The sequence below is a fragment of the Amphiprion ocellaris genome, chromosome 12 (assembly GCF_022539595.1).
Source record: "Amphiprion ocellaris isolate individual 3 ecotype Okinawa chromosome 12, ASM2253959v1, whole genome shotgun sequence".
NCBI lineage: Eukaryota > Metazoa > Chordata > Actinopteri > Pomacentridae > Amphiprion > Amphiprion ocellaris.
Window position 1 is genome coordinate 18,943,138 of NC_072777.1, and position 26,665 is coordinate 18,969,802.

The 26,665-nt window shown below is 39.0% G+C and overlaps 1 protein-coding gene across 1 annotated transcript; it reads left to right on the forward strand.

Moving 5' to 3' along the window:
• The first annotated feature begins 1,621 nt into the window (after nt 1–1,621).
• Nucleotides 1,622–26,621, forward strand: fntb (farnesyltransferase, CAAX box, beta). Its single transcript, XM_023271765.3, has 12 exons — nt 1,622–1,877; nt 3,841–3,905; nt 8,196–8,268; nt 9,110–9,201; nt 13,794–13,940; nt 15,058–15,141; nt 17,689–17,775; nt 17,900–18,029; nt 22,531–22,663; nt 23,751–23,862; nt 24,042–24,156; nt 26,148–26,621. The coding sequence occupies exons 1-12, from the start codon at nt 1,779–1,781 to the stop codon at nt 26,310–26,312; spliced, it is 1,302 nt and encodes a 433-aa protein (XP_023127533.1). The 5' UTR covers nt 1,622–1,778; the 3' UTR covers nt 26,313–26,621.
• The last annotated feature ends 44 nt before the right edge of the window (nt 26,622–26,665 follow it).

Here is a 26,665-nt window from a genome sequence, read left to right on the forward strand (position 1 = left end):
AAAATAAAAAATAAAAAATAAAAAATTTGTGGTCCACAGCGGTCGGTTTTGCAGTAGCATCGCAATCAAGTGATCGTTATCAGGCAGCTGACGTAGTGTTCACTTGTAGTCATAGTTGCAGTGACGCCATGCCTCTATCTTGCAATGATACAGAAATCTTTGACAAACCCATGGATCCAGACTAAGCTGCATCACTGCCAAAATCTAATCACTTGGGCCTTGTGTCATTTCTGCCCTTCCCTGAAAATTTCATTCAAATCCGTTAGTCCATTTTTGAGTTATGTTGCAAACAGACAGACAGACGGACAGCCAAACCATCGATTGCAACATTTCCACCGCGTTCCTTGGTGAAGTAATGATACAAAAAATTATGAATCTCTTCAAGATTCAGTGTAAATGTTTTCTGGTTGGTCAGAAGTTTTAGGTTGTATGTGGTTAAATGGAGGTGGCTGTGCTGTTAAAATGCATCTGTATGGAAACAAAAAAAATACATGTCTTATTAAAATTGTTCTGTGGATATGAACCCATCTGCCTTGCTATTGATACTAATATGCACTCCACTTGTGTAGAAATTAGCCTAACTGTGGCCTCCTTTGTTTCATTAGTAGTTTGAAAGTAGTTCTGTAAATCTTGTGAAGCAAAGCTGTAAAGCACAATGCAACGACAATATGTAGAGGGATATTTAAGACTTTAAAACTGATTTTTAACTCAGGGCTAGTCTACATCTGGCGCATAAAACATGTATCAGTTACTAATGCAAGTGCTGCATTAGGTCCCCTATCATTTCAGTGCATATTGTGCTTCAGTAGTGCACACATTAATAACAAACACCTTGGGAATTAATTCTGATTAACTATTTGTCACACAGTGGTGGTGGAGGCTTTATAGGGTCCCTGAGGTTCTGAGGACCTTAGACAGGTAGCCTGCCTAGTTGGCAGCCTTACATGAACTAGATCTTTTCTATGTGGATCATTCAAGTTTGTTCTTGGTAATGAGATTACTTTTAAATTTGTTTTGACTTTTAACACTAGAACACAATATCAACTGGGTCCTGCATTATAATAGACTAATCTTGTTGTAGTAGGATGGCCACTGTGGCTCTGATTAGTAGTACTGTGACTCATTCTGTACTTCTAAATAAGGCACGTTCCTTTGAATTTCTTGTAACATAGGCTGTATACATAAATTGCTCACAATGAGAGCTAGAAGGCAACAGGAGCCCAATGACAAAGTTTGCCCTGAAGCCACCCAGGACGTAAAGTCAGAGATATATAAGTTCACAAGCTATACCTTCAACTAAAACTTCCGCATGTTTATTTTGAAGGACTAGCTGCACTGTTTCTGGTATTTGTGTGTGCAGTGACTGATTTCACATCGAAGTAGAAACAATACGTGTGGCCGCATTGTCTCCTCACTCCCTCTTTCGACGCCAATATTAAAACGCTAAATAGCTCATACAAGTTTGGATGAAACTGTCAGAAAGTACACCGCCATAAACAGCGTGCTATGACAAATCGAATGATTCACACTTTTTCGTGAGGCTGTACTCGTTTCTGTTCGGTTTCGTGTTTGGTTTCGCACCATAGTAATGAAACGAACTGAAAGATGTTTGTCGCCTCGGAGACACCGTAGCGGATGCGCGCGCAATTTCCTACCACTCCAGCCCAGCCTTAGCAGGAAGGGAGCAGAGTCCAGTGAAAGTGAGCGAACTATCAAAACAAACTGACATTATTTAGTCACTCCCAGTTTTTGTGCTGCTAAGGGTTTGAACAATCACCATGGACGGTCTGCCGACGCCTCTGCGGTGCTTCAGTGAACAGCACTCTGGAGAAATGCTGGCAGACGACGGAGTGGAGACGGTGACTTCAGTGGAGCAGGTAAGCGGAGCAGATTAGCTTTGTTAGGTAATGTGGCTAATGCTATTGTGCTCCTTCGCTGGATGGAAGAGTCTTTGAAAGTGTGACAGATCCAGCTACGCACACTATAGTGTATTCATACATTATTGGACAGGTAATTAAAAGAATGGTCATAAGTTCGCTTTGCTTTGTCCAGTCTGAGTTAGCAAACTTTAGGCTTTGGACAGCTAGCATTGTACCTTAATGAGATTAAGTTTAAATGAACTTAACCTAGCTGTTAGTTAAGTAGTTAGAACAGCTAAACTGGGGACGACACAGCCAGCTCCAGTTTAAGTAAAGCCGTTAACGAGACCCCTGCGATAAAGGTCTCCATCAGTGCGTTATCTAATGGTCTTCACTTTCTATCTGTGTGGTTCAATTCATTCAGTGCCGGTGTTGTGCCAAAAAGCGATCGTCTGCCAAAAACTGACTGCCGTCTGTGGGAGCAATTATCTTAAATTCTCTGCATTATTGTAACAGCTCTGTGCACTGTAACCAAGCCAGCAGCTCTTACCAGTAAAATTAACTTGAAAGGACCAGTCCGGCTCGTAGAATGCCGCTTTCCACCTGTCAAAAAGTGGTTGCAGCTCCTATATCGTGACTAAAATGTAATTAATGCATCAAAATGGCTTGATTTCATTCATGACAACTATATGTTAAAGACTGTAGCCCACTGGATAACTGCAAAAGAGATAATTTCTTTGTTTTGTATAAAACGTATCTGTATATCATGTTAATTACAATCTAAACAAGGATAATAGACATAGAAAACACCTTCACCCTAATCATCAGAAGCAGTTGCACTGCTTATTATCATCCTAAATACACTGTAAATTCACTTTTTTTATTGGGTTCTCATAATGTCGGTGTAATAAATCATAATAGGTAGGGTGTACTGATATGCAAATAATGGTGTTACGATTATTTTTGATTGGGGATGATCATTTTCTCATTAATTTTCCACAGAAAGTAATCTAAAAATGATGATGTGATTTTTTTTGCTGCGCTTTGTACCATGCAAGTATGTTCCCTTATGTCTGGAAAATTGGATTTGTAGGCCGATGTATATCTGTAGCACCACAATGCTTCCTTTGAAACGGTTTGTTGTGACACATTTCACCTTTAGCAAAAAAATTGCAGCTCCAGTTATTTAAATATTGCACTTGTCCATATTGTGATTTAGGTAATACTTTGATTAATTGTTCTGCCTTACTTCTCACAATTACTCTTGTACAAATCGTAGCAGCTGTCCAACTCAACTAATGCAGTTCTCTAAAGTCAGTTGTCCAGATAACAGCCTAACTAACAAAGTGATAATTATAATAGGAAACATCCATCCATTATCTACACCGCTTAATCCTCATTAAGGTCACGGGGGGCCTGGAGTCTATCCCAGCTGATTTAGGGTGAAGGCAGGGGATACACTGAACTGGACAGGTCACCAGTCTATGACAGGGTTACATATAGTGACAAACAATTACGCTCGCATTCACACCTATGGACAATTTAGAGCAAACTCCATGCAGAAAGATCCCAGGAAGGCCAGGACATGAACAAGGGATCTTCAAGCTGCAAGGCAAAAGTGCTAACCACCAAGCCACTATGCAGCCCTAGTAGGAAACAACTAATAATACTTTACTATTATTGTGGATTTTGTATCAGAGAACAATGAGAGGAGTCATGCCAGGTTTACATATGTCGTATTGAAGCTAACAAATATTGTAAATCGTAACTAGTAATTACATGATGTTTTACAAACAGCCATGCACTGACTGTGGATGGAAATGAATACAATCTAGAATCAGCGTGTATGTGACTGCATATGATAGATTTTTGAAGCTCGGCTGTCTATTCAGCTACAGATGATACGTGTATTTTATCATTCTTGAGTTCAGAATGACCTTCATAAAGTCTATTCACACTCTCTTCTTTTCTCTTCACCTAGAAAAAAGTGGAACACAGCATTGAAGAAATCATCAGCGTTTACAAGCAAATCCACAGCTTACCACAGTAAGTGCATGCATTGTCAGTGTGCTGCCAGATAAATAACTTCTTAAAGAATGAATGGAACCACAGAAAGTGGCAGAACTTGGCAAATTTTCTCTTGCAGCTCAGCTTACTGCTACTCCCAGTATTTGGATCTCAAAATTAATATTTGGATACCACAACAATGACTAAATATTCAGATATTGGGTCTAACCCTATTCCAAACACCCACAGGTGTGATCTTATATATATATTTTACTACCGACATTTTTCCATACTTGTTTTCTATCTGCTTCGTGTGTGCAAGCCTCTGATTTTTTGCCATGAGACTGGTGGTCACAGTCTGTCATGACTTCTCTGTGGTGCTGGGGAGTACAGAATCTGTTTATTTTTATTTCTTTGTTTTTTATTTCTTTCTGGTGCAAATGGTTTATTTTTAGGGAATTTTTGAATGTAGAATAAAGAGTTTTTGATGAGAATAATAAGCTTTGATTTGGTTAACTCTCCAGACAGAACTGCATGTCACAAGTGATTTGTTAAGTGACTATGGGAAAGTGAAAAACCTAAAGATTTTTTCTGCTTTTACAGTTCATAGCTCTAATAAATGATGCTTTTTTTTTTAAAAGCAACAGCACAGTTTTTAAAGTAGGTTGTGTGCTTCAGAGGCTTAAGAAGATGAAAATAACTTGTCTGTAAAATATAGAAAATGATGTGATTTTGCCTTTAATTTAGCCCTTTTCCAGTGTTGTTACAGTAATTATGTGAAATCTGGACATTTGCTTGTACTCAACTGAGTTCAGTACATCTGAAAAGCTTTTGGCCTATACTGTTGAGTTTATAGAAGCGTGTATTTTCGAACCCATGTTGACAAATAGGTCAGATATTGTGTAGCCTTAGCAAGAATGGTCATCTTGTTAAAGGACTCTCACAATGTTGAATACATTTCCAGCCATTATGAGACATTTCCAGGAACTCTGCTGATTGGCTGTGGCTGGTTTTGATCACAAACAGTTTCTCTTTGCTAATAGAGATGGCTGTTGATCAGCCCACATACTATGCTGCTTTTATCAGCGGTCGTCACTTCTCAGTGGGGTGACTCATTTAATTTCTATGACAACTGCAGGACGAGAATGTCACTGGCACTGCAGCCAACGGGGAAATGCATTTAGTACTATAAGAGAGTGGATGCTTAATCAGTAGACATCATGCATTTAGTAGTAATCATCTGTTTTCTGGTGCTTTTGAATGAACTCAACATTTTGAGGTTAATTGCTGTTTTCTTACATGACAGGAAGTCATCCAGGGTATAGTTATCTTCTGGCCTGCTTGTCATGTTTATGTAGCAGTTATATCAGAAATTTTCTGCTGTGTTTATTTGATATTGATTCCTATATGTAACATATTTCCACTCCCATCTGCCAAACTGCGTATGAACAAGTAATGGTATAAGATGGGTTGAGAGTGAACTTCATGGTATTTAACTTTAAACAAAACAGCATGTAATTTTACCTTCCTGATAATTTAACAGTAATATTAATAAACATATAAAATGAATAATAATGCAAAATATGTGGAAGTTTTAATAGTGATTTCAGCAAGTCTATGCCAGCAACAAAGAACCACATACACAGTTTTTTTTGTTTTTGTTTTTTTAGTATTTTAAATTTTATATACATTAGTGGAGTTTGCCTTTGTTTTACAATTGACATTGTAGACAGGGACAGGGATCATGAGGAAAGAGGTATGATAAACCCAGAAAATGCCTGAGTGCTCACGCTATGTATTTTTGTGCATGTATATAATACTAAAACAATATGTTGTGCATGCACAGTAGGCACATAGCAGGTGGTGTGATGAACTCAAACATGTAATTTTTGCAGCGTCATACAAAAGTAAAAATGTAATTTTCGTTGACTAAGTTACAGGAGAAGTCTCTCAGACTAAAGATACTGAAGACAATTAAGATTAGATCCACCGGGTGTAATTTGTGTGATTATAGAAAGTAAACCTTCCCACTGGTTGGTAAAATCCTCAAAATTGCCTCAAACATTACTGGGAGCACAGCCTTGATATTGTGAGTCATAACCTACAGCCCTGTTTACTAGACACCATAAGCATGTAAGCTGCCCATCACTTAATCAGTTAAATGTTAGTTGTAACATGAAAATGACACTGGTACAAATAATAACCTTTACAGCTCATATATCTGCCCATGTCTTTGTGCTAGAATTATAGAGATTGAAAAAATTATATCAGTTTTATTAAGCCTCAAACATCGGAATATTAGCTTGAATCTTTTTTGGTGTTTGCTTTGCTGAACTTGAGACAGAGGTTATCGATTTAATTTGACACACCTGCTCTACCCTCAGCATTTTAAAGGGCCAGTTGAATCCTCATCTGATGAGGTGAGTAGACCAGTTTTTAGCTGCATAGCACTGGTCCTGTGCTCCCCTCTGATTGTTGCTGTGTTGCAGAATTACTGCAACGGAACCTCAGATTGTGTTCTGTGACTAAACCCTGTGTAGCTAGAGAGTAATTACAATGGGTGTAGTGAAAACTAAATAGAAAGGTCAGGCAGAGAAGGAAATGGGTGGGCGTGGAGGAGGGAGGTAGTGTCAGTTGTCTTGTCACAACACGTGACACATTAACTGTCACATGTGTGTGCAAGGAACTAAAGATGCAAATGAAAGTTGAACTGTTCTTCCTGTGGTGAACAGTGATTTTAAAATGATGGTGGGAAAAGCTTGTGTATGAAGCTGATATACTTTGTGTGTTTCATACACTACCATTCAAACGTTTGGGGTCACCCAGACAATTTCATACTTTCCATGAAAACTCACACTTTCATTCATGTGCCTACATAATTGCACAAAGATTTTCTAATCATCCATTAGCCTTTCAACACCATTAGCTAACACAATGTACCATTAGAACACAGGAGTGATGGTTGCTGGAAATGTTCCTCTGTACCCCTATGTAGATATTCTATTAAAAATCAGCCATTTCCAGCTAGAACAGTCATTTACCACATTAACAATGTCTAGACTGTATTTCTGATTAATTTAATGTTATCTTCATTGACAAAAACTGGTTTTCTTTCAAAAGTAAGGGCATTTCTAAGTGACCCCAAACTTTTGAATGGTAGTGTATGTTCATATACAGTTAGTCCTATTGGCTGATCAACATTTATTGCACAAATATCACATTAATGCACATAATGAACCAAGGTATTTTACTATGTATAGCTTGCTTATTTCATTTAGCTTTTTTTTTACTGTTCTTCCTGTGTGCTCTGCTGTACATACTTTGCTTTTTTATATAGCTTGTAGGGATTCAACTCAATTATTCTTACTGCTGATCCATTTCTTTATTAATCAATTAGTTGTTGTGTCTATAAAATAACAGAAATATGTGAAAAATGAGAATTTTACCCTTTTTCTTAAAAATTTCACAAACCACTTAACCAATAAAAAATAGTTGGCAATAAATTTAATGATTGGCCACTGAATAAATATTCATGGTTGCTCCAATTCATTTTGTAGATTGATTTTTCATTTATAAAAGGTGAGACAATATCTCTCTCTCTCTCTCTCTCTCTCTCTCTCTCTCTCTCTCTCTCTCTTCCTCTCTCTTCCTCTCTCTCTCTCTCTCTCTCTCTCTCTCTCTCTCTCTCTCTCTCTCTCTCTCCCCATCTACCATCACGTTAAAGAAAAGCGAGTCAAAGCTGACAGTTCCTCTGGTTAAAATTGGCGTGGGGAGGATCTCAGACTTGCTGAAATCTCATCTTTTGGTTCACTCTTTTTGTATCTTTACTTTTTGTTTTGGTACAGCTGAATATCCCCCTTGGGATGTAATACAGTTTAGTCATTTTGTTTTTATATGCAAGTACATAACATGAGCCAATGCCACATACCACAGCATTAATTGCCTATGTTAGTATACAGGGCTGGCCTTTAGATGGGCTTTTAAAATGCCCAAAAGTCTACAAATACACACAGACAATTCACAATCTTTATTTTTTTTTGGGTGGTTTTGTCAAGAAAATTGTTCCTGAAAAGAATAAGTCAGTTCATTGTTATGTTTTTATTTTCCTGGATTAGTCTTTTTTTCGTAATGATGACAGACCTTAAAAAATATGGAAGAAAATACAAAGGAGCTACTAATTAACTTAAAAACTTTTCTCATTTTTAGGTTACACATGTTGAACAAGTGAACTGTGTTGTTAAATTTCACACATCTGCATTGACATTTTCAGTTGTGTTCAATCTGCTACCTGTTTGTAATCCATCTTTCTGTCCCATCTTTGCTCTTCAGACCAACATTGTTACGGGAACAACACTACCAATATCTCAAGAAGGGCTTACGTCACTTATCAGATGCTTATGAGGTACAGTACACTTCAGTGAATAAGGACCACAAAAATTACCTGTTGTGGATATGTACGTAGATGGTGTAGCTATTTTACAAACCTGATGCCACATAACTGTTTCCCAGCAAGTAATTTACATTCACTTAGAGGTTGCAATGGATCCTGTTTGCTAGTAATAACCAGTGTTGACCGGTAGGACAGTAGCTCTAACTGCTGCTGGATGGGTTCCTTATTAGCTCTGTCTGTCTGCTTTAAATATAAATATTGCAAAAATATGCTTTTCTGCTTTTGGGAAAGTCACCTCTGTTTTCTGTGTGTGTTTTACATTCTTCTCACCACAAAAGAGAAAGGAAAACATTCGTGGCTCTCCAGTCTCGGCTCAGTTACATACTGATTTGTCGTCATCATTTTAGTGGCATTTTCTTTTAAGGCACAAAATCACTTTGTGTATATGTTCAATTAAATACTGCCACAATGATACAAAGATTTAGCTAAAGAAATGGACTCATGGTTTAATGTAATAAAACCTACAAAAAAGGCATTATGCATCTGTTCTGGTTTATCATAAATACTAAATGCGATTATATTATTTATTATTTACCATCTACAGAAAAGAGGCAATAAGTGGTGTGATCTGTTTCTGTGTGCTGCACCTCTATAATTTTCTTCCATCTTGCAGACTTGTTTTCCTTCGCCTCTGCCTTTGACTGACAGATCTCACTATCTCGTTTATTGCTGTAATTGGTCATCTGATGCCCATTTGGTCGTGTGGTGTGTGTGTGTGTGCGTGCGCGTGTGTGTCTGTGTGTCTGTGTGTGTGTGTGTGTGTGTGGGGTGCTGTCTGTCTCTCTGCGAATAGTGCCTGGATGCTAGCAGACCATGGCTTTGCTTCTGGATTCTTCACAGTCTGGAGTTACTAGAGGAGCCCATTCCTACTGCTGTCGCCTCAGAGTGAGTCACACACAAACTCACACTCTACAACTGCACTGCTACCATGGGGCATAACTGGAGCCAAATAAAGTCTATGTACTGCCAAAGATTTTCAATTATTTATTGCTTTTGCACAGTCCTCATAATTGCTACAGCAAAGCAAATTCCTTTGTAATGCAAAAATGGTAATATTTATACTTGTTGTTATTCAGTGTCCCATGTGTTCGTATTATGATTTACATATACGCCACATATGGACATCTGAGACACAAATGTTCATTTATTTTTATGAATTGAGGGGTCTGCAACAGCACGCAATTTCAAGGCATAACATCTTAAAGGACCATGTGTCGGATTTAAGGGGGATCTATTTTCATTTCATTATGTGTTTATCAGTGTGTTCATCACTGGTAACTACAAATTGCTATGTTCTCATTAACTTAAAATGAGCCTCTTATATCTGCATTGGAAGTGGGTCCTCTTCTACAAATCCTGTCATGTTGCATCGCCAAACAAAATACTTGATCAAGAAAGGGTCTTTTGCATTATTATGTTTTTGTGGCCTGCAGTGTAGGTAGGGCTGGGTGACATAGCTGAAAATTTAATCACAATAAAATGTTCAAGTTAGCAAGTAAAACCTGGAGGTGTACAGAGGGTGCACGACTGGGTATCAACTGATGGGGATCCCCCAGTCTCCATGCTTAGCCCAGCATCAAGTATGTCAGCCCTGTGAGTGCGTTGCTGAGGTTAAGTTGATGGGGGTCACAGAGTCATGGTTATTACTCCGCCTAGGAACATGGCAGAATTATGTGACGATCAGCGTTGGTTCGTCTGTTTGTCTGTCTCTTAGCACAATTTCTCAAAAACGGAAAAACGGGATTTGGATGCAGTTTTCAGGGAAGGGAAGGTCAGAAATGACACAAGGAACAAGTGATTAGATTTTGACAGTGATGCAGCTTATAGGCTGGATCCACTGATTTGTTAAAGATTTCTGTATCATTGCACAATAGTGGCACAGCGTCACTGTAACAATGACAACAAGTGAACACTATGTCACCTGCCTGCTGATGATTACATGATTGCGATCCTACTACATATCGACCGCTGCGGACTTATTGGGACTTATCCGTCGGAAATGATACAAGGAACAGTTGATTGGTGTTACGGGGGTGTTAGCGGGTCCCATCAATTCCCGCCACCCGCTACATATTTAGGTCATGCAATTCGGTATCCTTACATACGTTAGACATGCATAACACACGCCTGTGCTCAGCACAAGGTCATTTTGTTTGTGGGTACATCTATACTAAATGGCCACATTGTATATTGCCATGATTTCTGATCATCAGTAACTAATAAACAATGCTGCATTTCTGAAAAAAAAAAATGTTGCATTTCTGACAATACCATATGGGGAAATTAACAGCCTTAGCAGAGTACTGCGCTCTCTGAATGCTTTTCTTGTTTTCAGACTGTGAAGCAGGTCCCCACTGGGTACAACCTTCACCAGTAAAGTCTTGTCTAGGCATGTTATCATGTCCCTTGATAATAAAGTCCCTTTGCCCTCCGTCACTCCTCTGTGAGTTCCATATGTGTCTCCTGAGGCATGCTTTTCCATGGCTGCTTGAGTCTTCTTAGGTGAGAGTGAAGGAGCTCCATTGTCAAGGTATGATAGACTGTTTATGAATCAGGGAGGGCGCACACTTATAGTTACTTTGTGCAACCAAAAGTTTTGTTTTGTTTTGTGCTTTCATGGCTATTTGTACGTAATGCATTTTCTTGATGTGTCTATCGCTGGCACATATTGCTATTATTTTATCATGCAGCCCTAAGTTTAGGTTCCCCTGTATGATGAAATATTTTTAATAAATTTTCAACTGGATGCAATCTACAACCCCACCCCTAGATGCCACTAAATCCTACACACTGGTCCTTGAACTTGACGTGTCTCCAAAACGGTCCCCAAGATGTTAAAATGCAAATGCAAAACTTGTAACATAAATTAAATCCCAGAATTTTAAAACCGAAACTACATAATTTTAAACTAAACCAAAAAGCACACAGATTATGCACAATAAAAAAGAATAATAATACACATAAATTTTACTTCGTATCCTATCTCTACATTCCATAAGCAGACCTGAGCTGACCATGTATGTCTTTATTTTTTGGTTCCTCTTATTTTTCATATTCAAGCAGCATTACTTGTTTTAGTCTTTATACTTTAAATTAACCTTAAACAAGCCTTCTTCTTACATGAGAAAGAACTTTATCTATTCTCTGAGGTTCTACATATGACATGTGCCTCAAAGACCATTTGCTTCTTTGAACACAACTTGTTTTTTAAAATTCAAATCCAACCAGCAAAACAACTGATTAGAGATAGCGAACATCTCCCAACGAGCCATAACACTTAAATTATCATATGAGCAATGAAATGTAAAATTATGCTAAAAATAATACTTGCTCTTTCAGTCCAGATACAACATTGATTCTGGCTTTATTGTTAAATCATTTGTCATCCTTGTTGTTTCCATGGCTACCTGCATCACCTGATTTTACCTTTCCTCTGCAATTGACCACACAGAAATAAACAGCCATGGTGTTGATCTTAGAAGCAGTGAGATGACAGTTTTTACTGAAACTGACTGATAATTGGCATTAAAATAAAGAAGCAGAGTGGGCAGGTGTATTTTTACACATGTTTATGCAGCCATGACTTCAAACAGTGTTGCTGTTATTGCCACTAAAATGTCATTTGATTAAATTACTGCCAGTCAGAAGTAACACTCTGCTAACCACGTAGCGAGTAGCGATGCCAGGCTCCCAACCCACATTCTCATTATTACTGTGCAGCGTGCCAGCACACCGGCTGGCACTGCCCAGCGCCAACGTGACGCCTTCGTGCTCACACACAGAAACACACAGGACCTGTTCAAAGATTTATAACAATGCAACCTACAACAGATTGCTTTCTCTGTCTCATGAAGTGCACACTGTTCTCAGGTCAGTATTGGCACTGGGCTGGTTGGCCAAAGTTAATGTAGGCTTCCCTTCCAACTCAGTTGGCTCTAGGCATCCTTACAGTTTTGTGATTTCTCTCCATGACGGAGGATGAAAAGGACATTTGTGAGAGCAGCAGCTTAGTGCACGCAGGCTGGGAAGAAAGGAAACTGTGGTTGAGATGGTCTGGGCTCTGTGACACGTCAGCTAAAGCAAAATAACCCAGTGGTGTACCAAAATTCTGCAGGCCTGAGAAGCAGAGTTAGAGCTCTGACGACCTACTGTAGTAGATTCAAACTGTTGCTTATGTGTGTAATGTGTAAGAAAACTTTGTTTGTTTGTACTAGTCTTTGCATTTGTTCTTGAATGTAAAGAGAAAGTTAGCTGTGTATGTAGGGCTTTTTTGAGTAGGACTCTATATTATATTGTTTCAGTGACTGCATTGTAATGTGTGCATGCACGGTAGTCACAGAAATTGTGATGTAAAGGATGGCAAATGAGCCCAAACACGTGTTACTGCTTGATACAAAAAGAAATCTCAGCCTATCTGGTAGAACTTCATTTACTGCAGTTTAATGATTTATGAATACTTTTGTATTTTTTACTTTATTTACAACACACTCAGTATTTTACTTTCAGGCTTCACATGTGCAGAGGAAAATCAGTGAGAAGATCTGGTTGCAAAAACACACATCGGTTGTTTGATCTTTTATATCTGCAACACAAAGCTCTGTATTACGAATGCAAAGCCATATCTGAATGTCATTCAAAGCAAAAAAACTATTTCAGATGGCTTTGGCAGTGTTACACCATATGAAAAGAGTTCCAAAGTGCTTTTTGCAGCAGTTTTATAATTAAATTTTTTTTTATTGTCGATGCACTCCCCTGCAAAATTACCCCGATGTTCTGAAATGATGAATTCTTACTAGAGATATTCAAGTCATCTGGTGACAGTCACTGTTACAAAATCAATATTTCAATGTCAATTTTCTCCATTATTATGCTGTTTTTCGTCTGGCTTTATGGACACAGTCACACTGGAATCTATCCACTGTAACCTCTGTTAGAAAATGAGCACCTTCATTAGGGGTTAGTGAAAGTTAAGAGAGGACTCCTTAAACAATAAGCCACAATCTGCTTCATCTAGCCTTTAATCTGATGCTAAAATGTAGGAATTGCTAATGTTTAGCAGTTGTCTTTAGATATAAAAGTAGGGAAACTTTTAAATCTATGCAGACGAGTCACGTATTCTTAGGTGTTATCTATTGCACCATGCTGCAGAACCTGTCTTGTAAAAGTTTTCATTATATTCATCCTGAATAGATTTCCCAAAACTGGCAACCACATGGCCTCAAGCACACTTTATTTATGCAAAATAACACCAGTATGGAATAATACTCAGACTTTTCCAGAGTGTATCCCGCCTTTCACAATGTGTCAGCTGGGACAGGATCCAGCCCCCCTGCAACTCTACAGAGGATAAACTTTCTTACGCATCAACATTTTTCTATCAGACATCTCAACTTTAGTATAGTAACATTCAACTGCTCATGATGGTATTAGTCCAGTTTTAAAAATGAATTCTAACCTCTAAGTTTTTCTGTCTCCAGCGTGTGTCAGTTTCTTGCACACTGTCAAAGTCCAACAGGAGGTTTTGCTGGAGGACCAGGGCAACACGCTCACCTGGCACCCACCTACGCTGCTGTCAATGCCCTCTGCATCATCGGCACAGACGAGGCCTATAACATTATAGACAGGTACAGTCACAATCACACAATCACATTAATGTCACTCTTCTATACTTCACCAAATACTACCAAAATGGTACAATTTACAACACTGAACAGTTTCAGTTACAGCAGACTTACTGGCTTGGGTGATTATTTTGTCTGCATAATTTTTCATATACACTTTAAGGTATGAAAGCAAAAATACAATTTTGTTGATGAATACCTGATGTGTACATAAATTACTGACATTTTCTGTGACCTGATGAAATGCTTCAGTCTTTAGAAAAAATCCGAACAACAGCTTTGATGTTGCAGGAATGTAGTTCTTAGAGATTTTTCAGTGTTGTAAGACCTAAATCAATTTCTTTTAAATGCCCCATTCAACAATCTATGCTGGTGAGGCATGTTGGGGAAATATACATACTACAGTTCTATAAAACAGTTTTGATTTACAATATTAAAATACATGCACCACAACAGGAACTCAGTGCAACAAAAGTCAGTACACCCTCCATTAGTGACATTCAAATCTTATTTTTTCAGTATTTTTTATTTCCATCATTATTTTTGATGTCAGACTTAATCCTCCCTGGCATGGATGATAAAAAAATTCTTCAGACATCTTCTCAGTTCTTCAGAGACAATTTTTCCAGCTCTTTTCTTCCTGGAGGGATTGTGTTGCTCTAATTTTCTTTTTAAAATACCCGAAAGGTACAGTGCTACATTGTAATGACTACAGTGTTCTTATAGATATAAGGAAACATGACAGACACAGAGCATCATGTAAATGAAAACAGTACCTTTATTGTAGGAGCTTTCAGAGATAGTGTTTCTAGGATTTTTTTCATTTTCTTGGCAAGACAACAAGGTGAAGCTACTCCTGTTTACAGTAGGGTTGTGATTCTTGTTTCACTGCTGGGAAGCATATTTAGACAGCAGGTGTTGACTTTGCATTAGTGCCTTATTAATTATGCAGCAGTTCTACATTCCCTCCACCTCCTTACCTCTTTCTTCTCTGCATTTTTTCTTCACTCTATCCTCCTCCTCTTCGTTTCATCATGTTCCGCATCTCCTCCTCCTGTCTCTAATCAACCCCTCCCTATCTCTCTCTCTGTCGTTCTCCCCTTATGCTTACCTTCTCCAGGGAGAAGCTGTTAGATTTCCTATGGTCAGTGAAGCAGCCAGATGGCTCCTTTGTGATGCACGTTGGAGGGGAGGTGGATGTCAGGTGAGGAGATAAAGCTACTTCCTCCACTGTCTGTGTTCTTTCCCCTTTTTTTCTTCTGCAGGTTTAGGATTTTCTCTGTTAGTGCTACATAGAAAGATCCGCCAAATGAATAACATACAGCACAGTGACAATGAAGACCCCATTTTGTTACTCATTATTGTGTATATCACAGCCAAATTTCTATTAGTATTCTTACCAAATAAGAAAAACAATTTGCGGCTCCCTTTTTATCCTCCATCCCATTATATTTTTTGCTTTTGTTCCTCTTTGGTGTTGATAGAAAATAGGAGAAATACCCACGTCTTTCTTACATAAGAGTGGATTTCTGTTGTTTGAGTTTCTGTGCGCCTGTATTTGTTTCTCTCTTTGAATCTGCTATGTGGGGCTGTGTTGTTTTTCTTAATAAGCAGCTTTGAGCTTGTCTTCTGTTTCAACAAAGAACCTGAAGTAAAAGTTACTTTTTCACTCTCAGAGGAGCCTGTTATCTGTTGCCAACCAATTAGTGTCGAGCTGCCATTATTTATTAGTTAAACTCTTTTTCTCTCAGATGGTTTTTCTTATCAGTTCCTGTCCTGTGAAAACCGTGTTTGTCCAGAGTGTCAGCTTTTAACGAACTAAGAAAAGGAGCTTTGTTTAATTTCTGAGCTGCTCCAGTGGGTTTTAGAGGCTTTTGTTAGCCTGAGAAGTAGCTGGATTTGCTCAAAGCCACTTTTCGTTTCCCTATAATTCCAGTGATATTTTTTTTTATCTTATTCTGCGCACATTCTATGAAAAGAAAAAAAGATTTCAAGTCATCTAGCCACTATTGCCTACGTGGATAAAGACTGATAGCTTAATCATCTCCATCTCTGATATACAAAACTCATTAAAAACACACTCCATAATTATCATGAACATGACTGCTCTAGGATATTGTGGGTCAGTCAAAAATTCTTCATCCTGCTGCAGTTAGTATTCACAGAGAGCACTAAATATGTGTTAATCTGCAACTGTAAATAGTATTTGAAAGTCACAGCTTACTCCGTCTCCGTTATCTTCACTCAGAACTACAGAGCCCGGCTGTTTTTGGAAATTAGTGAGCCATTTAGAAAATTGAAACTCTTCACCTGTGACCTGTGTTATGATGTACATTACTGGATTTGGATGACAACAATATAGATTTTATCCTTTCAAAAAACAGTTGATTTAGTTTTTCTCATCATGCATCTAGATATGTTATCTAACTCATTTAACTGTTGCTGCTGACCTAACCTGCTATGGGGCAGGTTCTGTTCAACGTTTGGGATTTAAAATGAGCTATTGAAAGCTATGCCCTTTCACCACTGCTTTTCCTGACTATATTCTCTATAAGTAGTACAGATTCTCAGCTGAGGGGATGCTGTTGTGCTGTATGTTAGCAATGCCACTGAATGAAATTGTGCAGTTATGCAAAACATGCAGAAATTAGTTTTTCTGCTTTGTCCTGATTTTCCTGTCTTGTCCGTTTTACACTGCTGGACCTAAATGCATTTGTTGAGGATACATTTCAATATATGAAGTTTAAAGTTTCAGAGCTTCAATTTGCAGTTGCCACATTAGAAAAAAGAAAAGCACTCAGAGAGCGCAGTACTCTGCCAAGGCAGCACAGTCATATGATTTTCAGTGGCTGAAATCTTTACAGAATCCATGACCCGCAGCGGTGGATTTGTAGTAGGATTGCAATTATGTGATCGTCAGCAGGCAGCTGACGTAGTGTTCACTTGTTGTCATAGTTACAGTGACGACGTGCCACTATCTCGCAATGATACAGAAATCTTTAATAAATCTGTGGATCCAGACTATAAACCACATCACTCCCAAAATCTAATCAATTGGTCCTTGTGTCATTTCTGACCTTCCCTGTAAATTTCATCCAAATGCGTTTATCCGTTTTTGATTAATGTTGCAAACAGACAATGCAACGCCAATCGTCATATAACCCCACAGCATTCCTTGGCGGAATAATCAGCAGCTGCACTGAGACCACGGAGTGGTAAAATAAATATGTTGATTTACAATCAGCATTCCCCTTTTGCATCATTTGCAGTATCAGCAATTTTTGCCAAAGAATATTTTATTATATTCTTCACAGACTGAAGTAGGTGGCACACCATTGGTACATTTTGTGTGGAGGAAGAGTCACGTCAAACACCCTCTTTTTATAGGACAGACTCTGAAGAACAAAATCTGGTTAACAAAGAAAGTGAAAACCACCGTCATCACACCCATTATCTCTGCTTGGAGTTTTAGGTTTTGTCGAGCCAGCTAAACCAAGAAAGACTGGCCATGTCGAACTTGCTTAGTAGTTTACCCCACAGGTCTGTTCAAGTGCTTCCTTGATAATAGATATAAATTAAGAGTGTGTTGACAGTGCAGGAAACAGCAAAATGGATGTTGATGTTTGGTCCGCTGACAGTCTAAAAATACAACCACATCGAAGATTATGTTTAAATGTAGCAGAAGCTGACTTCCTGGTCAGCCACGTCTCTTCTTGTTGACCTACTTCAGCTTGTGTTTGTCCTTTTATAGGAGTGCATATTGTGCAGCCTCAGTAGCATCTCTCACAAACATCCTCACACCTAAACTGTTTGAGGACACAACCAACTGGATCCTCAGGTACAACCAACCACCCCCGCAGTCTTTTAGTACATTTTTAAATACTTTTTTTTTTTAAATGTTTCCATATAATCCGGCATTTGTTTGCATTGCATGTTTTAGTAACTCCTTCCTTGGTCTCCAGGTGTCAGAACTGGGAGGGTGGACTCAGTGGAGTACCAGGTTTGGAGGCACATGGTGGTTACACTTTCTGTGGCACAGCCGCCCTTGTCATCCTGGGCAAAGAACACATGCTGGATCTCAAAGCCTTGCTGGTGAGCATCCCTACTTTCCCATTCCATAATAACCTCACACACCACTTGGCCTGAGTCCTAACAACAAAAAGATGCTATCAGTATCAGTCAGAACAGAGCCTTTGTGCTAAAATATTTTATGAGGCTGCTCACTGCCGTGAGAGGCCAGCCAGAGACATACAGCTGTGGTAAAATAAAAATAAAATGTTATGACCCAGAACAGAGGGACCCAGAACAGGGAAATCAGAATTTCCCCTCGTGGGATTAATAAGGGATAATAAAAAAAAACAAAACACAAGATTTCATTACATAAAAAAACTGATGGTGATTACTGGTGTGAGACATCATGCTTATTTTGGATAAACTTTTTTCCTGCACCTGAGATGAGTTTCCTTTCAGTATTTAGAGACAGAGCTTGAGGTAGTATCTTTAAATATTTCCATTTAGTACCAGGCTCTTGGCATTTTGAAGGACAAAGTTTACATCCGTTTTCCTACAGGCTTTTGCTGTTCCGTTGGAGTACTTTGTTGACCCCTGCAGCAAAATTCACTTGTCATTTCATGCTTCTAGAGAAGTAGGAGGTCAGAACCACAGCCCTGGAGCTTTCGTATGGGTACAGCTTTGAGCCCTGCTCAGTGATTCTGCACTAGTATAGATGCTTGCTGACATGAAGCTTAAGGTCATCTGGAAAAGAAAGAGAGAGAAATCTGTCAGCAGTAGACCAGCCTGCAGCCTGTTTTACATCTTATTGAACACAGCTGTGTTCAGAGTCGGTATGTCAAAAGCTTCTAAGGCGCTCTCTCAGCAGCTGCCATCCCACTGTCACCATCCTGTAGCTCCTGTTCAAACACTGTGCAGTTAAAGTTAAATTTGCATGTGACTGAGCAGAAAACCTGTTTTCCACCTGCAAACAGGCTGATAGTACGTCCCTCCTTCCTCAAACAAGCAGACCTGTAGTGATTTTCACTTAAGGCCCAGGTAAAGTGACAAGTCAACTGAGCACAGCCTCTCAGGTGTCTGGTGTCACTGTCCGCCCCACAGAGACACCCAGCATATGTATCCAGCTGGAGCAGAGATGTTCCTCTGTGGTTCAGCTAAGGTTGTAAGTTGATACCAGGCTGAGAATATATACAGCAGCCTGACTCACCTGCTCTATCTCCTCTGCACACTTCAGTTTATGTTAGAACAACTGACAACCCACAGCAGAAATGCTAAATAGTGCTGAGGATTTTTCCTGGTTTATATAATAGCAAGACAAATATTTTTAGGTTTTGTACTGTTGATTGGGGGGGAAACTATCTGAAAATGTCACCTTTGAACTCTGGAAATCTTATTCATATGTTTCACTTAAATATTATTCAGTGGGTTAAAAAGATAATGAACATATAAAATGATGAAAATGCATGAATATATATGTAGACACACCTGAAAACAAAACAGAACACTAGCTCAATAATGATACATGTTTCATGTTCCTGAGTACCCAGTTTTATTGATATTTTTTGACAGCAATTTTGTTTCCTTAAAATTCTGCAGTACAAGAGTGGATGTGAACAAAAAATGGCTTTTATGAAGTTGTCTTTTATCAAGTGATATGGGACGAGGCACTACATCAAAAAGAGTCCCAGTTTCTTCTTTGAGAGATTGAATTAATCAGCAACACAGGAAAAAGATAGATGGCAACTAAGATGTCTGTGGCCTTGTTATGTTTTTTTTTTTTTTTTGTAACCCAGTATTACCAAAGTTCCATTTTCATGGAGGGACATTAATCTTGTTAGAATGCATCATTCTGCTTGGCATTCCTGTGTATGGCACTTGGATGCATACAGTGCTGTGAAAAAGTATTTGCCCTTCTACATAAATTTTCTATTCTATTTTTGCATATTTGTCATACTTTAATGTTTCAGATCATCAAACTATCCATCCATCTATTATCTATACACCACTTAATCCTCATTAGTGTCATAGGGGGCTGGAGTCTATCTCATCTGACTTAGGGTGAAGGCAGGGGACACCTGGATAGGTCACCAGTCTATCACAGTACTACACATAGAGACAAACAATCACACTCACATCTACAGACAATTTAGAATCACCAATTGACCTCAGCATGTTTTTGGACTGTGGGAGAACGCTGGAGTACCTGGAGAAAACCCACAGATGCAAAGAGAGAACATGCAAACTCCATGCAGAAAGATCCCAGGCCCAGGCCAGGACATGAACCAGAGATCTTTGAGCTGTGAGGTGACAGTGCTAACCACCAAACTACTGTGCAGTCCATCATATAATTAATTTTAATATAAAACAAAGACAACACATGAAAACACAAAATACAGTTTTTGAATGTTGATTTCATTTGTTGAGGGAAAACTGCTGTCCAGTCCCACCTTGCTCTGTGTGAAAAAGTAATTGCCCCCTTACCTACCAAACTGCCAAGTGACCAAATTCATTTGACCGTTTGGTAGGTAAGGAGGCAATTTCACCAGCCACACCCATATATGATTACTGACAGGCTTGTTGAATCTAAACATCACTAATTGGAACCTGTCTGGCATTGTGAAGTAGCTAAAGGGTCTCAAAAGGCAGCACTTGATGCCACATTCTAAAGAGATTCAAGAACAGATGAGAGACAAAGTCATTGACATTTATCAGTCTGGAAAGAATTACAAAGTCATTGCTAAACTTCTGGGACTTCAGAGAACCACAGTGAGAGACATTATCCACAACTGGAGAAACATGAAACAGTGGTGAACCTTCCCAGGAGTGGCTGGCCTACCAAAGTTTCTCCAAGAAAAACTTTATGGGACCTCCCAGATTAGATGTCAATATCTAATCCAGGAGGTCCCAAAAGAACCCAGACGAACATCAAAAGAACTGCAGACCTCACTGACCTCAGTTAAGGTCCATCTACATGATTCCACAATATGGAAGACACATCCATGAGAGAGTAGCAAGGCACAAACCACTCCTGACCAAAAAGGCCATAAAGGTTTGTCCAGCATTTGCAAAACATATCTAGATGAGCTGCAAGACTTTTGGGATAACATCCTGTGGACTGATGAGTCAAAAGTAGAACTTTCTTGATGTGTTCCACAAGAAGAACATGACGCCAACAGTGAAACATAGTGTTGGTAGTGTGATGGTTTGGGGCTGCTTTGCTTCCACAGGACTTGGACAACTTGTTGTAATTGATGAAGCCATGAATTCTGTTCTTTATCAGAAAATCCTCCTGGAGAATATCCACCATCAGTTCATGACCTAAAGCTCAAAACAAATGGTTTACACAGCACGACAATGACCCAAAGCACACAAGAAAGTCCACCTCTGAGTGGCTCAGAAACAACTAAATTAAGTCTTTGGAGTGGCCGAGTCAAAGTCCAGACTTCATGCTCATAAACCATCTGTTGTGGCTGAATTAAAACTATTCTGCAGAAGAGTCACTAAAATTCCTCCACAGTGATGTAAAAGACTGATCACAAGCTGTAACAGACATCTAACTACAGTTGTTGCTGCCAAGGGACCAACCAGTTTTTAGGTTTACAGGGCAATTACTTTCTCACAGGGGTGATACAGGTTTTCCACAAAGCTTTAATAAATCATCATTTAGAAATTGCATTTTGTGTTTTGTGGGTTATTTATGTATAATATTCAATGAACATAAATATTAATTTAATGATCTGGAACATTTAAGTGTGAAAAATAGGAAAAAATAGAAGATACCAGGAGCAAACTTTTTCACTGCACTACACCACCGACATAAACACTTTGAACTATACAAAATGCAACATGCATGAAGTGTTTATGATCATGTGAAATGCCTTTTCATGTTTCACTGTGACTTCATGAGGCAATGACTCCTATAGCTCACCTGGTTGAGCATGAGCCCCATGTTCTAGGGCTAGAAGTCTCCACTGCAGAGCCATGCTTTTGCTACATGTCACTACCACTTTCTGCTCTCATCTTTCCCGTCTCTCTCCAACTGTCTGTACAATAAAGGAAGAAAAAGCCCAAAAATAATCTTTTAAAAAAAAAAAAAAAAAAACCTTCACATGGTACAAGTAAATAACCAGCTGATCTGTGCGTGTTTACACTGTGTGCAGAATGTGTAAAAATATCAAATATGTTTCATAGTTGTACATTCAATGTACGTATGCTGTGCTGAAACTGGTGTTGTTCTCCAGTGGGTTTCCTCTTCCTCCTCTGGGTCTTATTTCCCTGCTGAAACACTGAGCTTTCTCTTAGTAGCTGAAATAAATCCTTGAAGTAATAGGCCAAACATCCCTGCTCCCTCTTTTCCAGGCAAACTAGACCAGCAGTGTTACCCCCAATATCCCATAATTACTCAATCCAAGCTGAGCAGACTGAATCCGTGCCAATTAGCAGTTTCCATGGGAACAATATACTGTAAATTCCTTCCCATTCTGAAGATATTAGACATTGCTTTCCTTTCTCCTTTTTGTGATGTTATTCCTTTTTAAAAAATGGTATTAAATGCATGTTTGTCGTCTCTCCTTCTCCTCAGCGGTGGGTGGTCAGCAGGCAGATGCGATTCGAGGGAGGTTTCCAAGGCCGCTGTAATAAACTGGTGGACGGCTGCTACTCTTTCTGGCAAGCTGGACTCTTGCCTCTGCTACACAGAGCCTTATTCAAAGAAGGTACCTTTTTACTTTTACCTTACAGCTTTTGCTCATAGAAGGAGAAAAGCAAAAAACTGGTTTAACATGGCAAAGTGAACGGTGTAATCACGCTCTGTTAGAAAGCAGAGTATTGCTGTTATCCCAGTATGATTTCACTTTTCTCACTAACATGTAGGGAAATTGCCATCACTTGACCTAACAACCTCACCCTCTAAACTCCAAACAGTTTATGACTATTTTTTGTTCCTGTCCTTTTTCTTTAACCACTGTAGTCTAATTTTTCATAGCAATATAAAGTCCTGTGTCTCTATGGAAACAGGAAAATCAGGACTAGTAGGAGAGAGAACTTAAAGATCTCTTTTGTGAAATATAACAGAAGTTATAATGCCATTAATCTGAATTTTTAAAAAAATATTTTTTTAAATAAACAAAAGCTGGATTTCTTTAAATATTTATTTTACAAAAACAGGAAAAATTTAATTTTCAAAAGCATTTAAATATTTTCAAATTCCCCAGTCTGTAAAAGTGGTGGCTCTACATACAGTAGATATTTAAATTTTTATTTTGTTGCCATACTTGCCTCGAGTTTGTTCTGTGTTATGTTAATGCAAACTGTTTAGGAAATATTTAAATGAGATGTGTGAAATGAATAAAAGTGATATTGAGGAAATATCTCGATTTAAAGCTTAGATTTGTTTGATTTTCAGCAGAAGCAGAGGTCACATATGATTAGTGCAATGGTCTTTGTGAAGTGGAAAATATAATCCTATATAATCATATAATCTTTTGTTTTTACAGTTTCTGCCACTGATAAATGGTGTCAAGTTGTTTTTTTTTTTTAATATAAGAAAACATGCCTTCTGTCTGTGCCAGTGAGTTTTAGGGTTCATAATTTTAAATTCGTTGCACCTTCATTTTTTGCTTTTTAATTAATTATTTTCATATAGTCACCTTTATTAAACTCAGAATAAACTCTGATACGTGCCTCTAATGTGTCTTTATCTTTTTGCTTGGTTAGATAAAGGAAAAGAAAATTCTGAAAGATAAATTGTGTTGGTGTTGCTGTCATGATTTGCGTGTTTGTGACTGAGCTGCGTTTGTACAGGAGAGTCAGAGCTGAGTCGGCAGCGGTGGATGTTTGAGCAGCAGGCCTTGCAGGAGTACATCCTCCTGTGCTGTCAGAACCCAACAGGGGGCCTTTTGGACAAGCCTGGCAAGTCAGTACCACACCATCTGCTCACACACACACACACACACACACACACACACACACACACACACAGCCTGGCAGCTGCACACATACATACACTCTACACAATCCAATAGGATTCATATTGATGTATTCTTGCATGTCATCTATATGTCACTGTTGTGTATGATGTCTTCATGTGTCTAGATCCAGAGATTTTTACCACACGTGTTACTGCCTGAGCGGCCTCTCCATAGCGCAGCACTTTGGAAACATGGACCTTCATCATGAGATCATCCTCGGCAGGGAGGAGAACAGATTGGTGAGGATGCAGCAGGGACGGGGAGGGAGGAAAAAGGGTGGATTAATTCAGAAATGGAGTCTACAGAGAAAAATAGAGTAGAGACATGGTAGCTGCTAATAACTTAAACTGAGTTTAATGAGAAACTAATAGGAATTGTTGAGAGCCCAGCTGGTTCATCACAAGTCAGACAATCTTGAATATGCATAATTGTTCCTAGCCTTTTTGTGTGACTGCTCATAAGCACAAAACTATGTTTTTATGGGGTTTTTTTTGTGTTTTTGTTTTGCTAAAGATGAGTATGACTAACCCTTTCCTTGCCTTGCAGCTAACTTAGTTTGTGACTTCAGAGGTGAAGCACATGTTGTTGGTCAGTCTGGAAAAAAGCCTGTTGTCTTTCAAAAATCATCAAAATGACGCCATTTATCAGTCAGAAACTGTAAAAACAAAAAAAAAATATCTATACACCGCTTAATCCTGATTAGGGTCATGAGAGGCTGGAGTCTATCAGCTGACTTAGGGTGAAGGCAGGGGACACCCTGGACAGATCACCAGTCTATCACAGGGCTACACATAGAGACAATCACACTCACTTTCACACCTACGGACAATTTAGAATCACCAGTTAACCTCAGCATGTTTTTGGACTGTGGGAGGAAGCCAGAGAACCTGGAGAAAACCCACTCATTGGGTGCCCCTGTAGCTCAACTGGTTGAGCAGGCGATCCATGAACAGCTTGATGCAGCGCTCATGGGTTTGAGTCTGACCCATGGCCATTTACCACATGTCCTCTCCCCATGTTTCCTGTCTCTTTCTCCACTGTGCACTATAATAAAGGCAAAAAAAGGCCAAATAAACAACTTAAGAAAAAAACAAAACACACATACATGCAAACTCCAGGCTGGGACGTGAAGCAGGGATCTTCTAGCTGTGAGGTGACAGTGCTAACCACCGAGTCACTGTGCAGCCCATGCTTAACATTGTATTATTTTATTTTAAAAAATCTACTGGCACCCCAGTAGTTTACCTATTAGAGTCCTCACCTGGCCTCTTTGCTGCATGTCTTCCCCTCTCCTCTCACTTCAGCTGTCTTTGTAATAAATTCATTAAAAAAAACACCTTTATAAAATTCTGCCCTTCTCAATCTAACTGAGAATCCTTATACAGAATCCTCCTGTATCTGCAGGTTCGTCAAAATAAACCAATGACATTTTTAAAACCAAATGAATTGAAAGCCTAAAGTCTCATTAACTGCTCATTTTATCTTTGATGTGGTTGCATCATTTCATTTTAAGCAAATAATTAAACCAGTGGCTTGTTTTATCAGGCTTCTATGCAGAGGGCATTTAGTGGAACACCTGCAATGGCAGTGAATAAAAGATGAAACTGTTCTGTATTTGTTTTAAATGTGCTCATCTATTCTGTGTAGTCTGGCTTTCTGAGAAAATGAGAAACAGCAACAGATTCTTGATAATGGGTGGAGTAGAAAAGTGAAGCAATCGAAATAAGACAAATGGCATGTGGTTACGCATAAAGGCATGAGTGGCATCAGCAGTTGCTTTGTTTTCCTGTTTCCGGCTGCATTACTGGAACTTACAGCAGGTTACAGTCAGTGTGCACCCTGTGCCTGCATATGCTTATCAGCTTGTGGATTAAAACAGCAGCTGGGTTCAAACTGTCCAATAGTGTCTCTTTAAAATGAGGCTTACAGATGAAGAGACGCATCTGAGAGGTTTTGTTTTGTTAAGATAAAAAATATCATTTATATCCAACATCACAAGATACTTTATAGCAGGCTCTTCTCCAAATCAATAAAAAGTCACCATGGTTTACTGTAATTTAAATGCTAAGGCATACTGTATGAATATTATTGGAACTGTCATTACACCAACAGCAGATTAGAATTGGCAGGCCACTGCTGCATATAAAGGATAATACAGAGAAAAATTAAGGTTTTAAATGAAATATTGTGGTGAACCAACAATTTATTTTGATCTTGTTCTGACTTTCAGGCTCCAACTCATCCAGTTTACAACATTTGTCCAGAGAAGGTGGCTCAGGCCCTGCAGCATTTTCATCGGCTGCCCGTGCCCCAAGACAACAGGCAGCCAGGGGCTTCTGCTGACAGGCTGTCGGAGCCCACCACTGCTTCCACATCAGCGGACCTTCAGTCCTAGTTAGCCCTCAGTGAGGTGTCACTGTGTGTGAATTATCCGACTCCGGGGATCGAACTCAGACCGGGAAACGGCACTCGGGTCTGATGTGGACCAGCCCAAGAAGCGGCAGGATGGTGGACCCTCAGCAGAGACGAGGGCTGGAGTTTAGGAGGAATTTGCTTGAGTAAAGGTCAACAGTTATGCGTGGGCAGCTTCACTTTCAGTTGAATTTTTGCTTGCTATTGTTTTCAACCTCTGAAATAAAACTGGAACTTTCTATGGTTTCAGTATGACCCAAGTTAATAAAACTTGATATAGCTTTTCTCATAACTGTGTTATAAAATGTTTGACTTCTTTAGACACATTGCAGATAA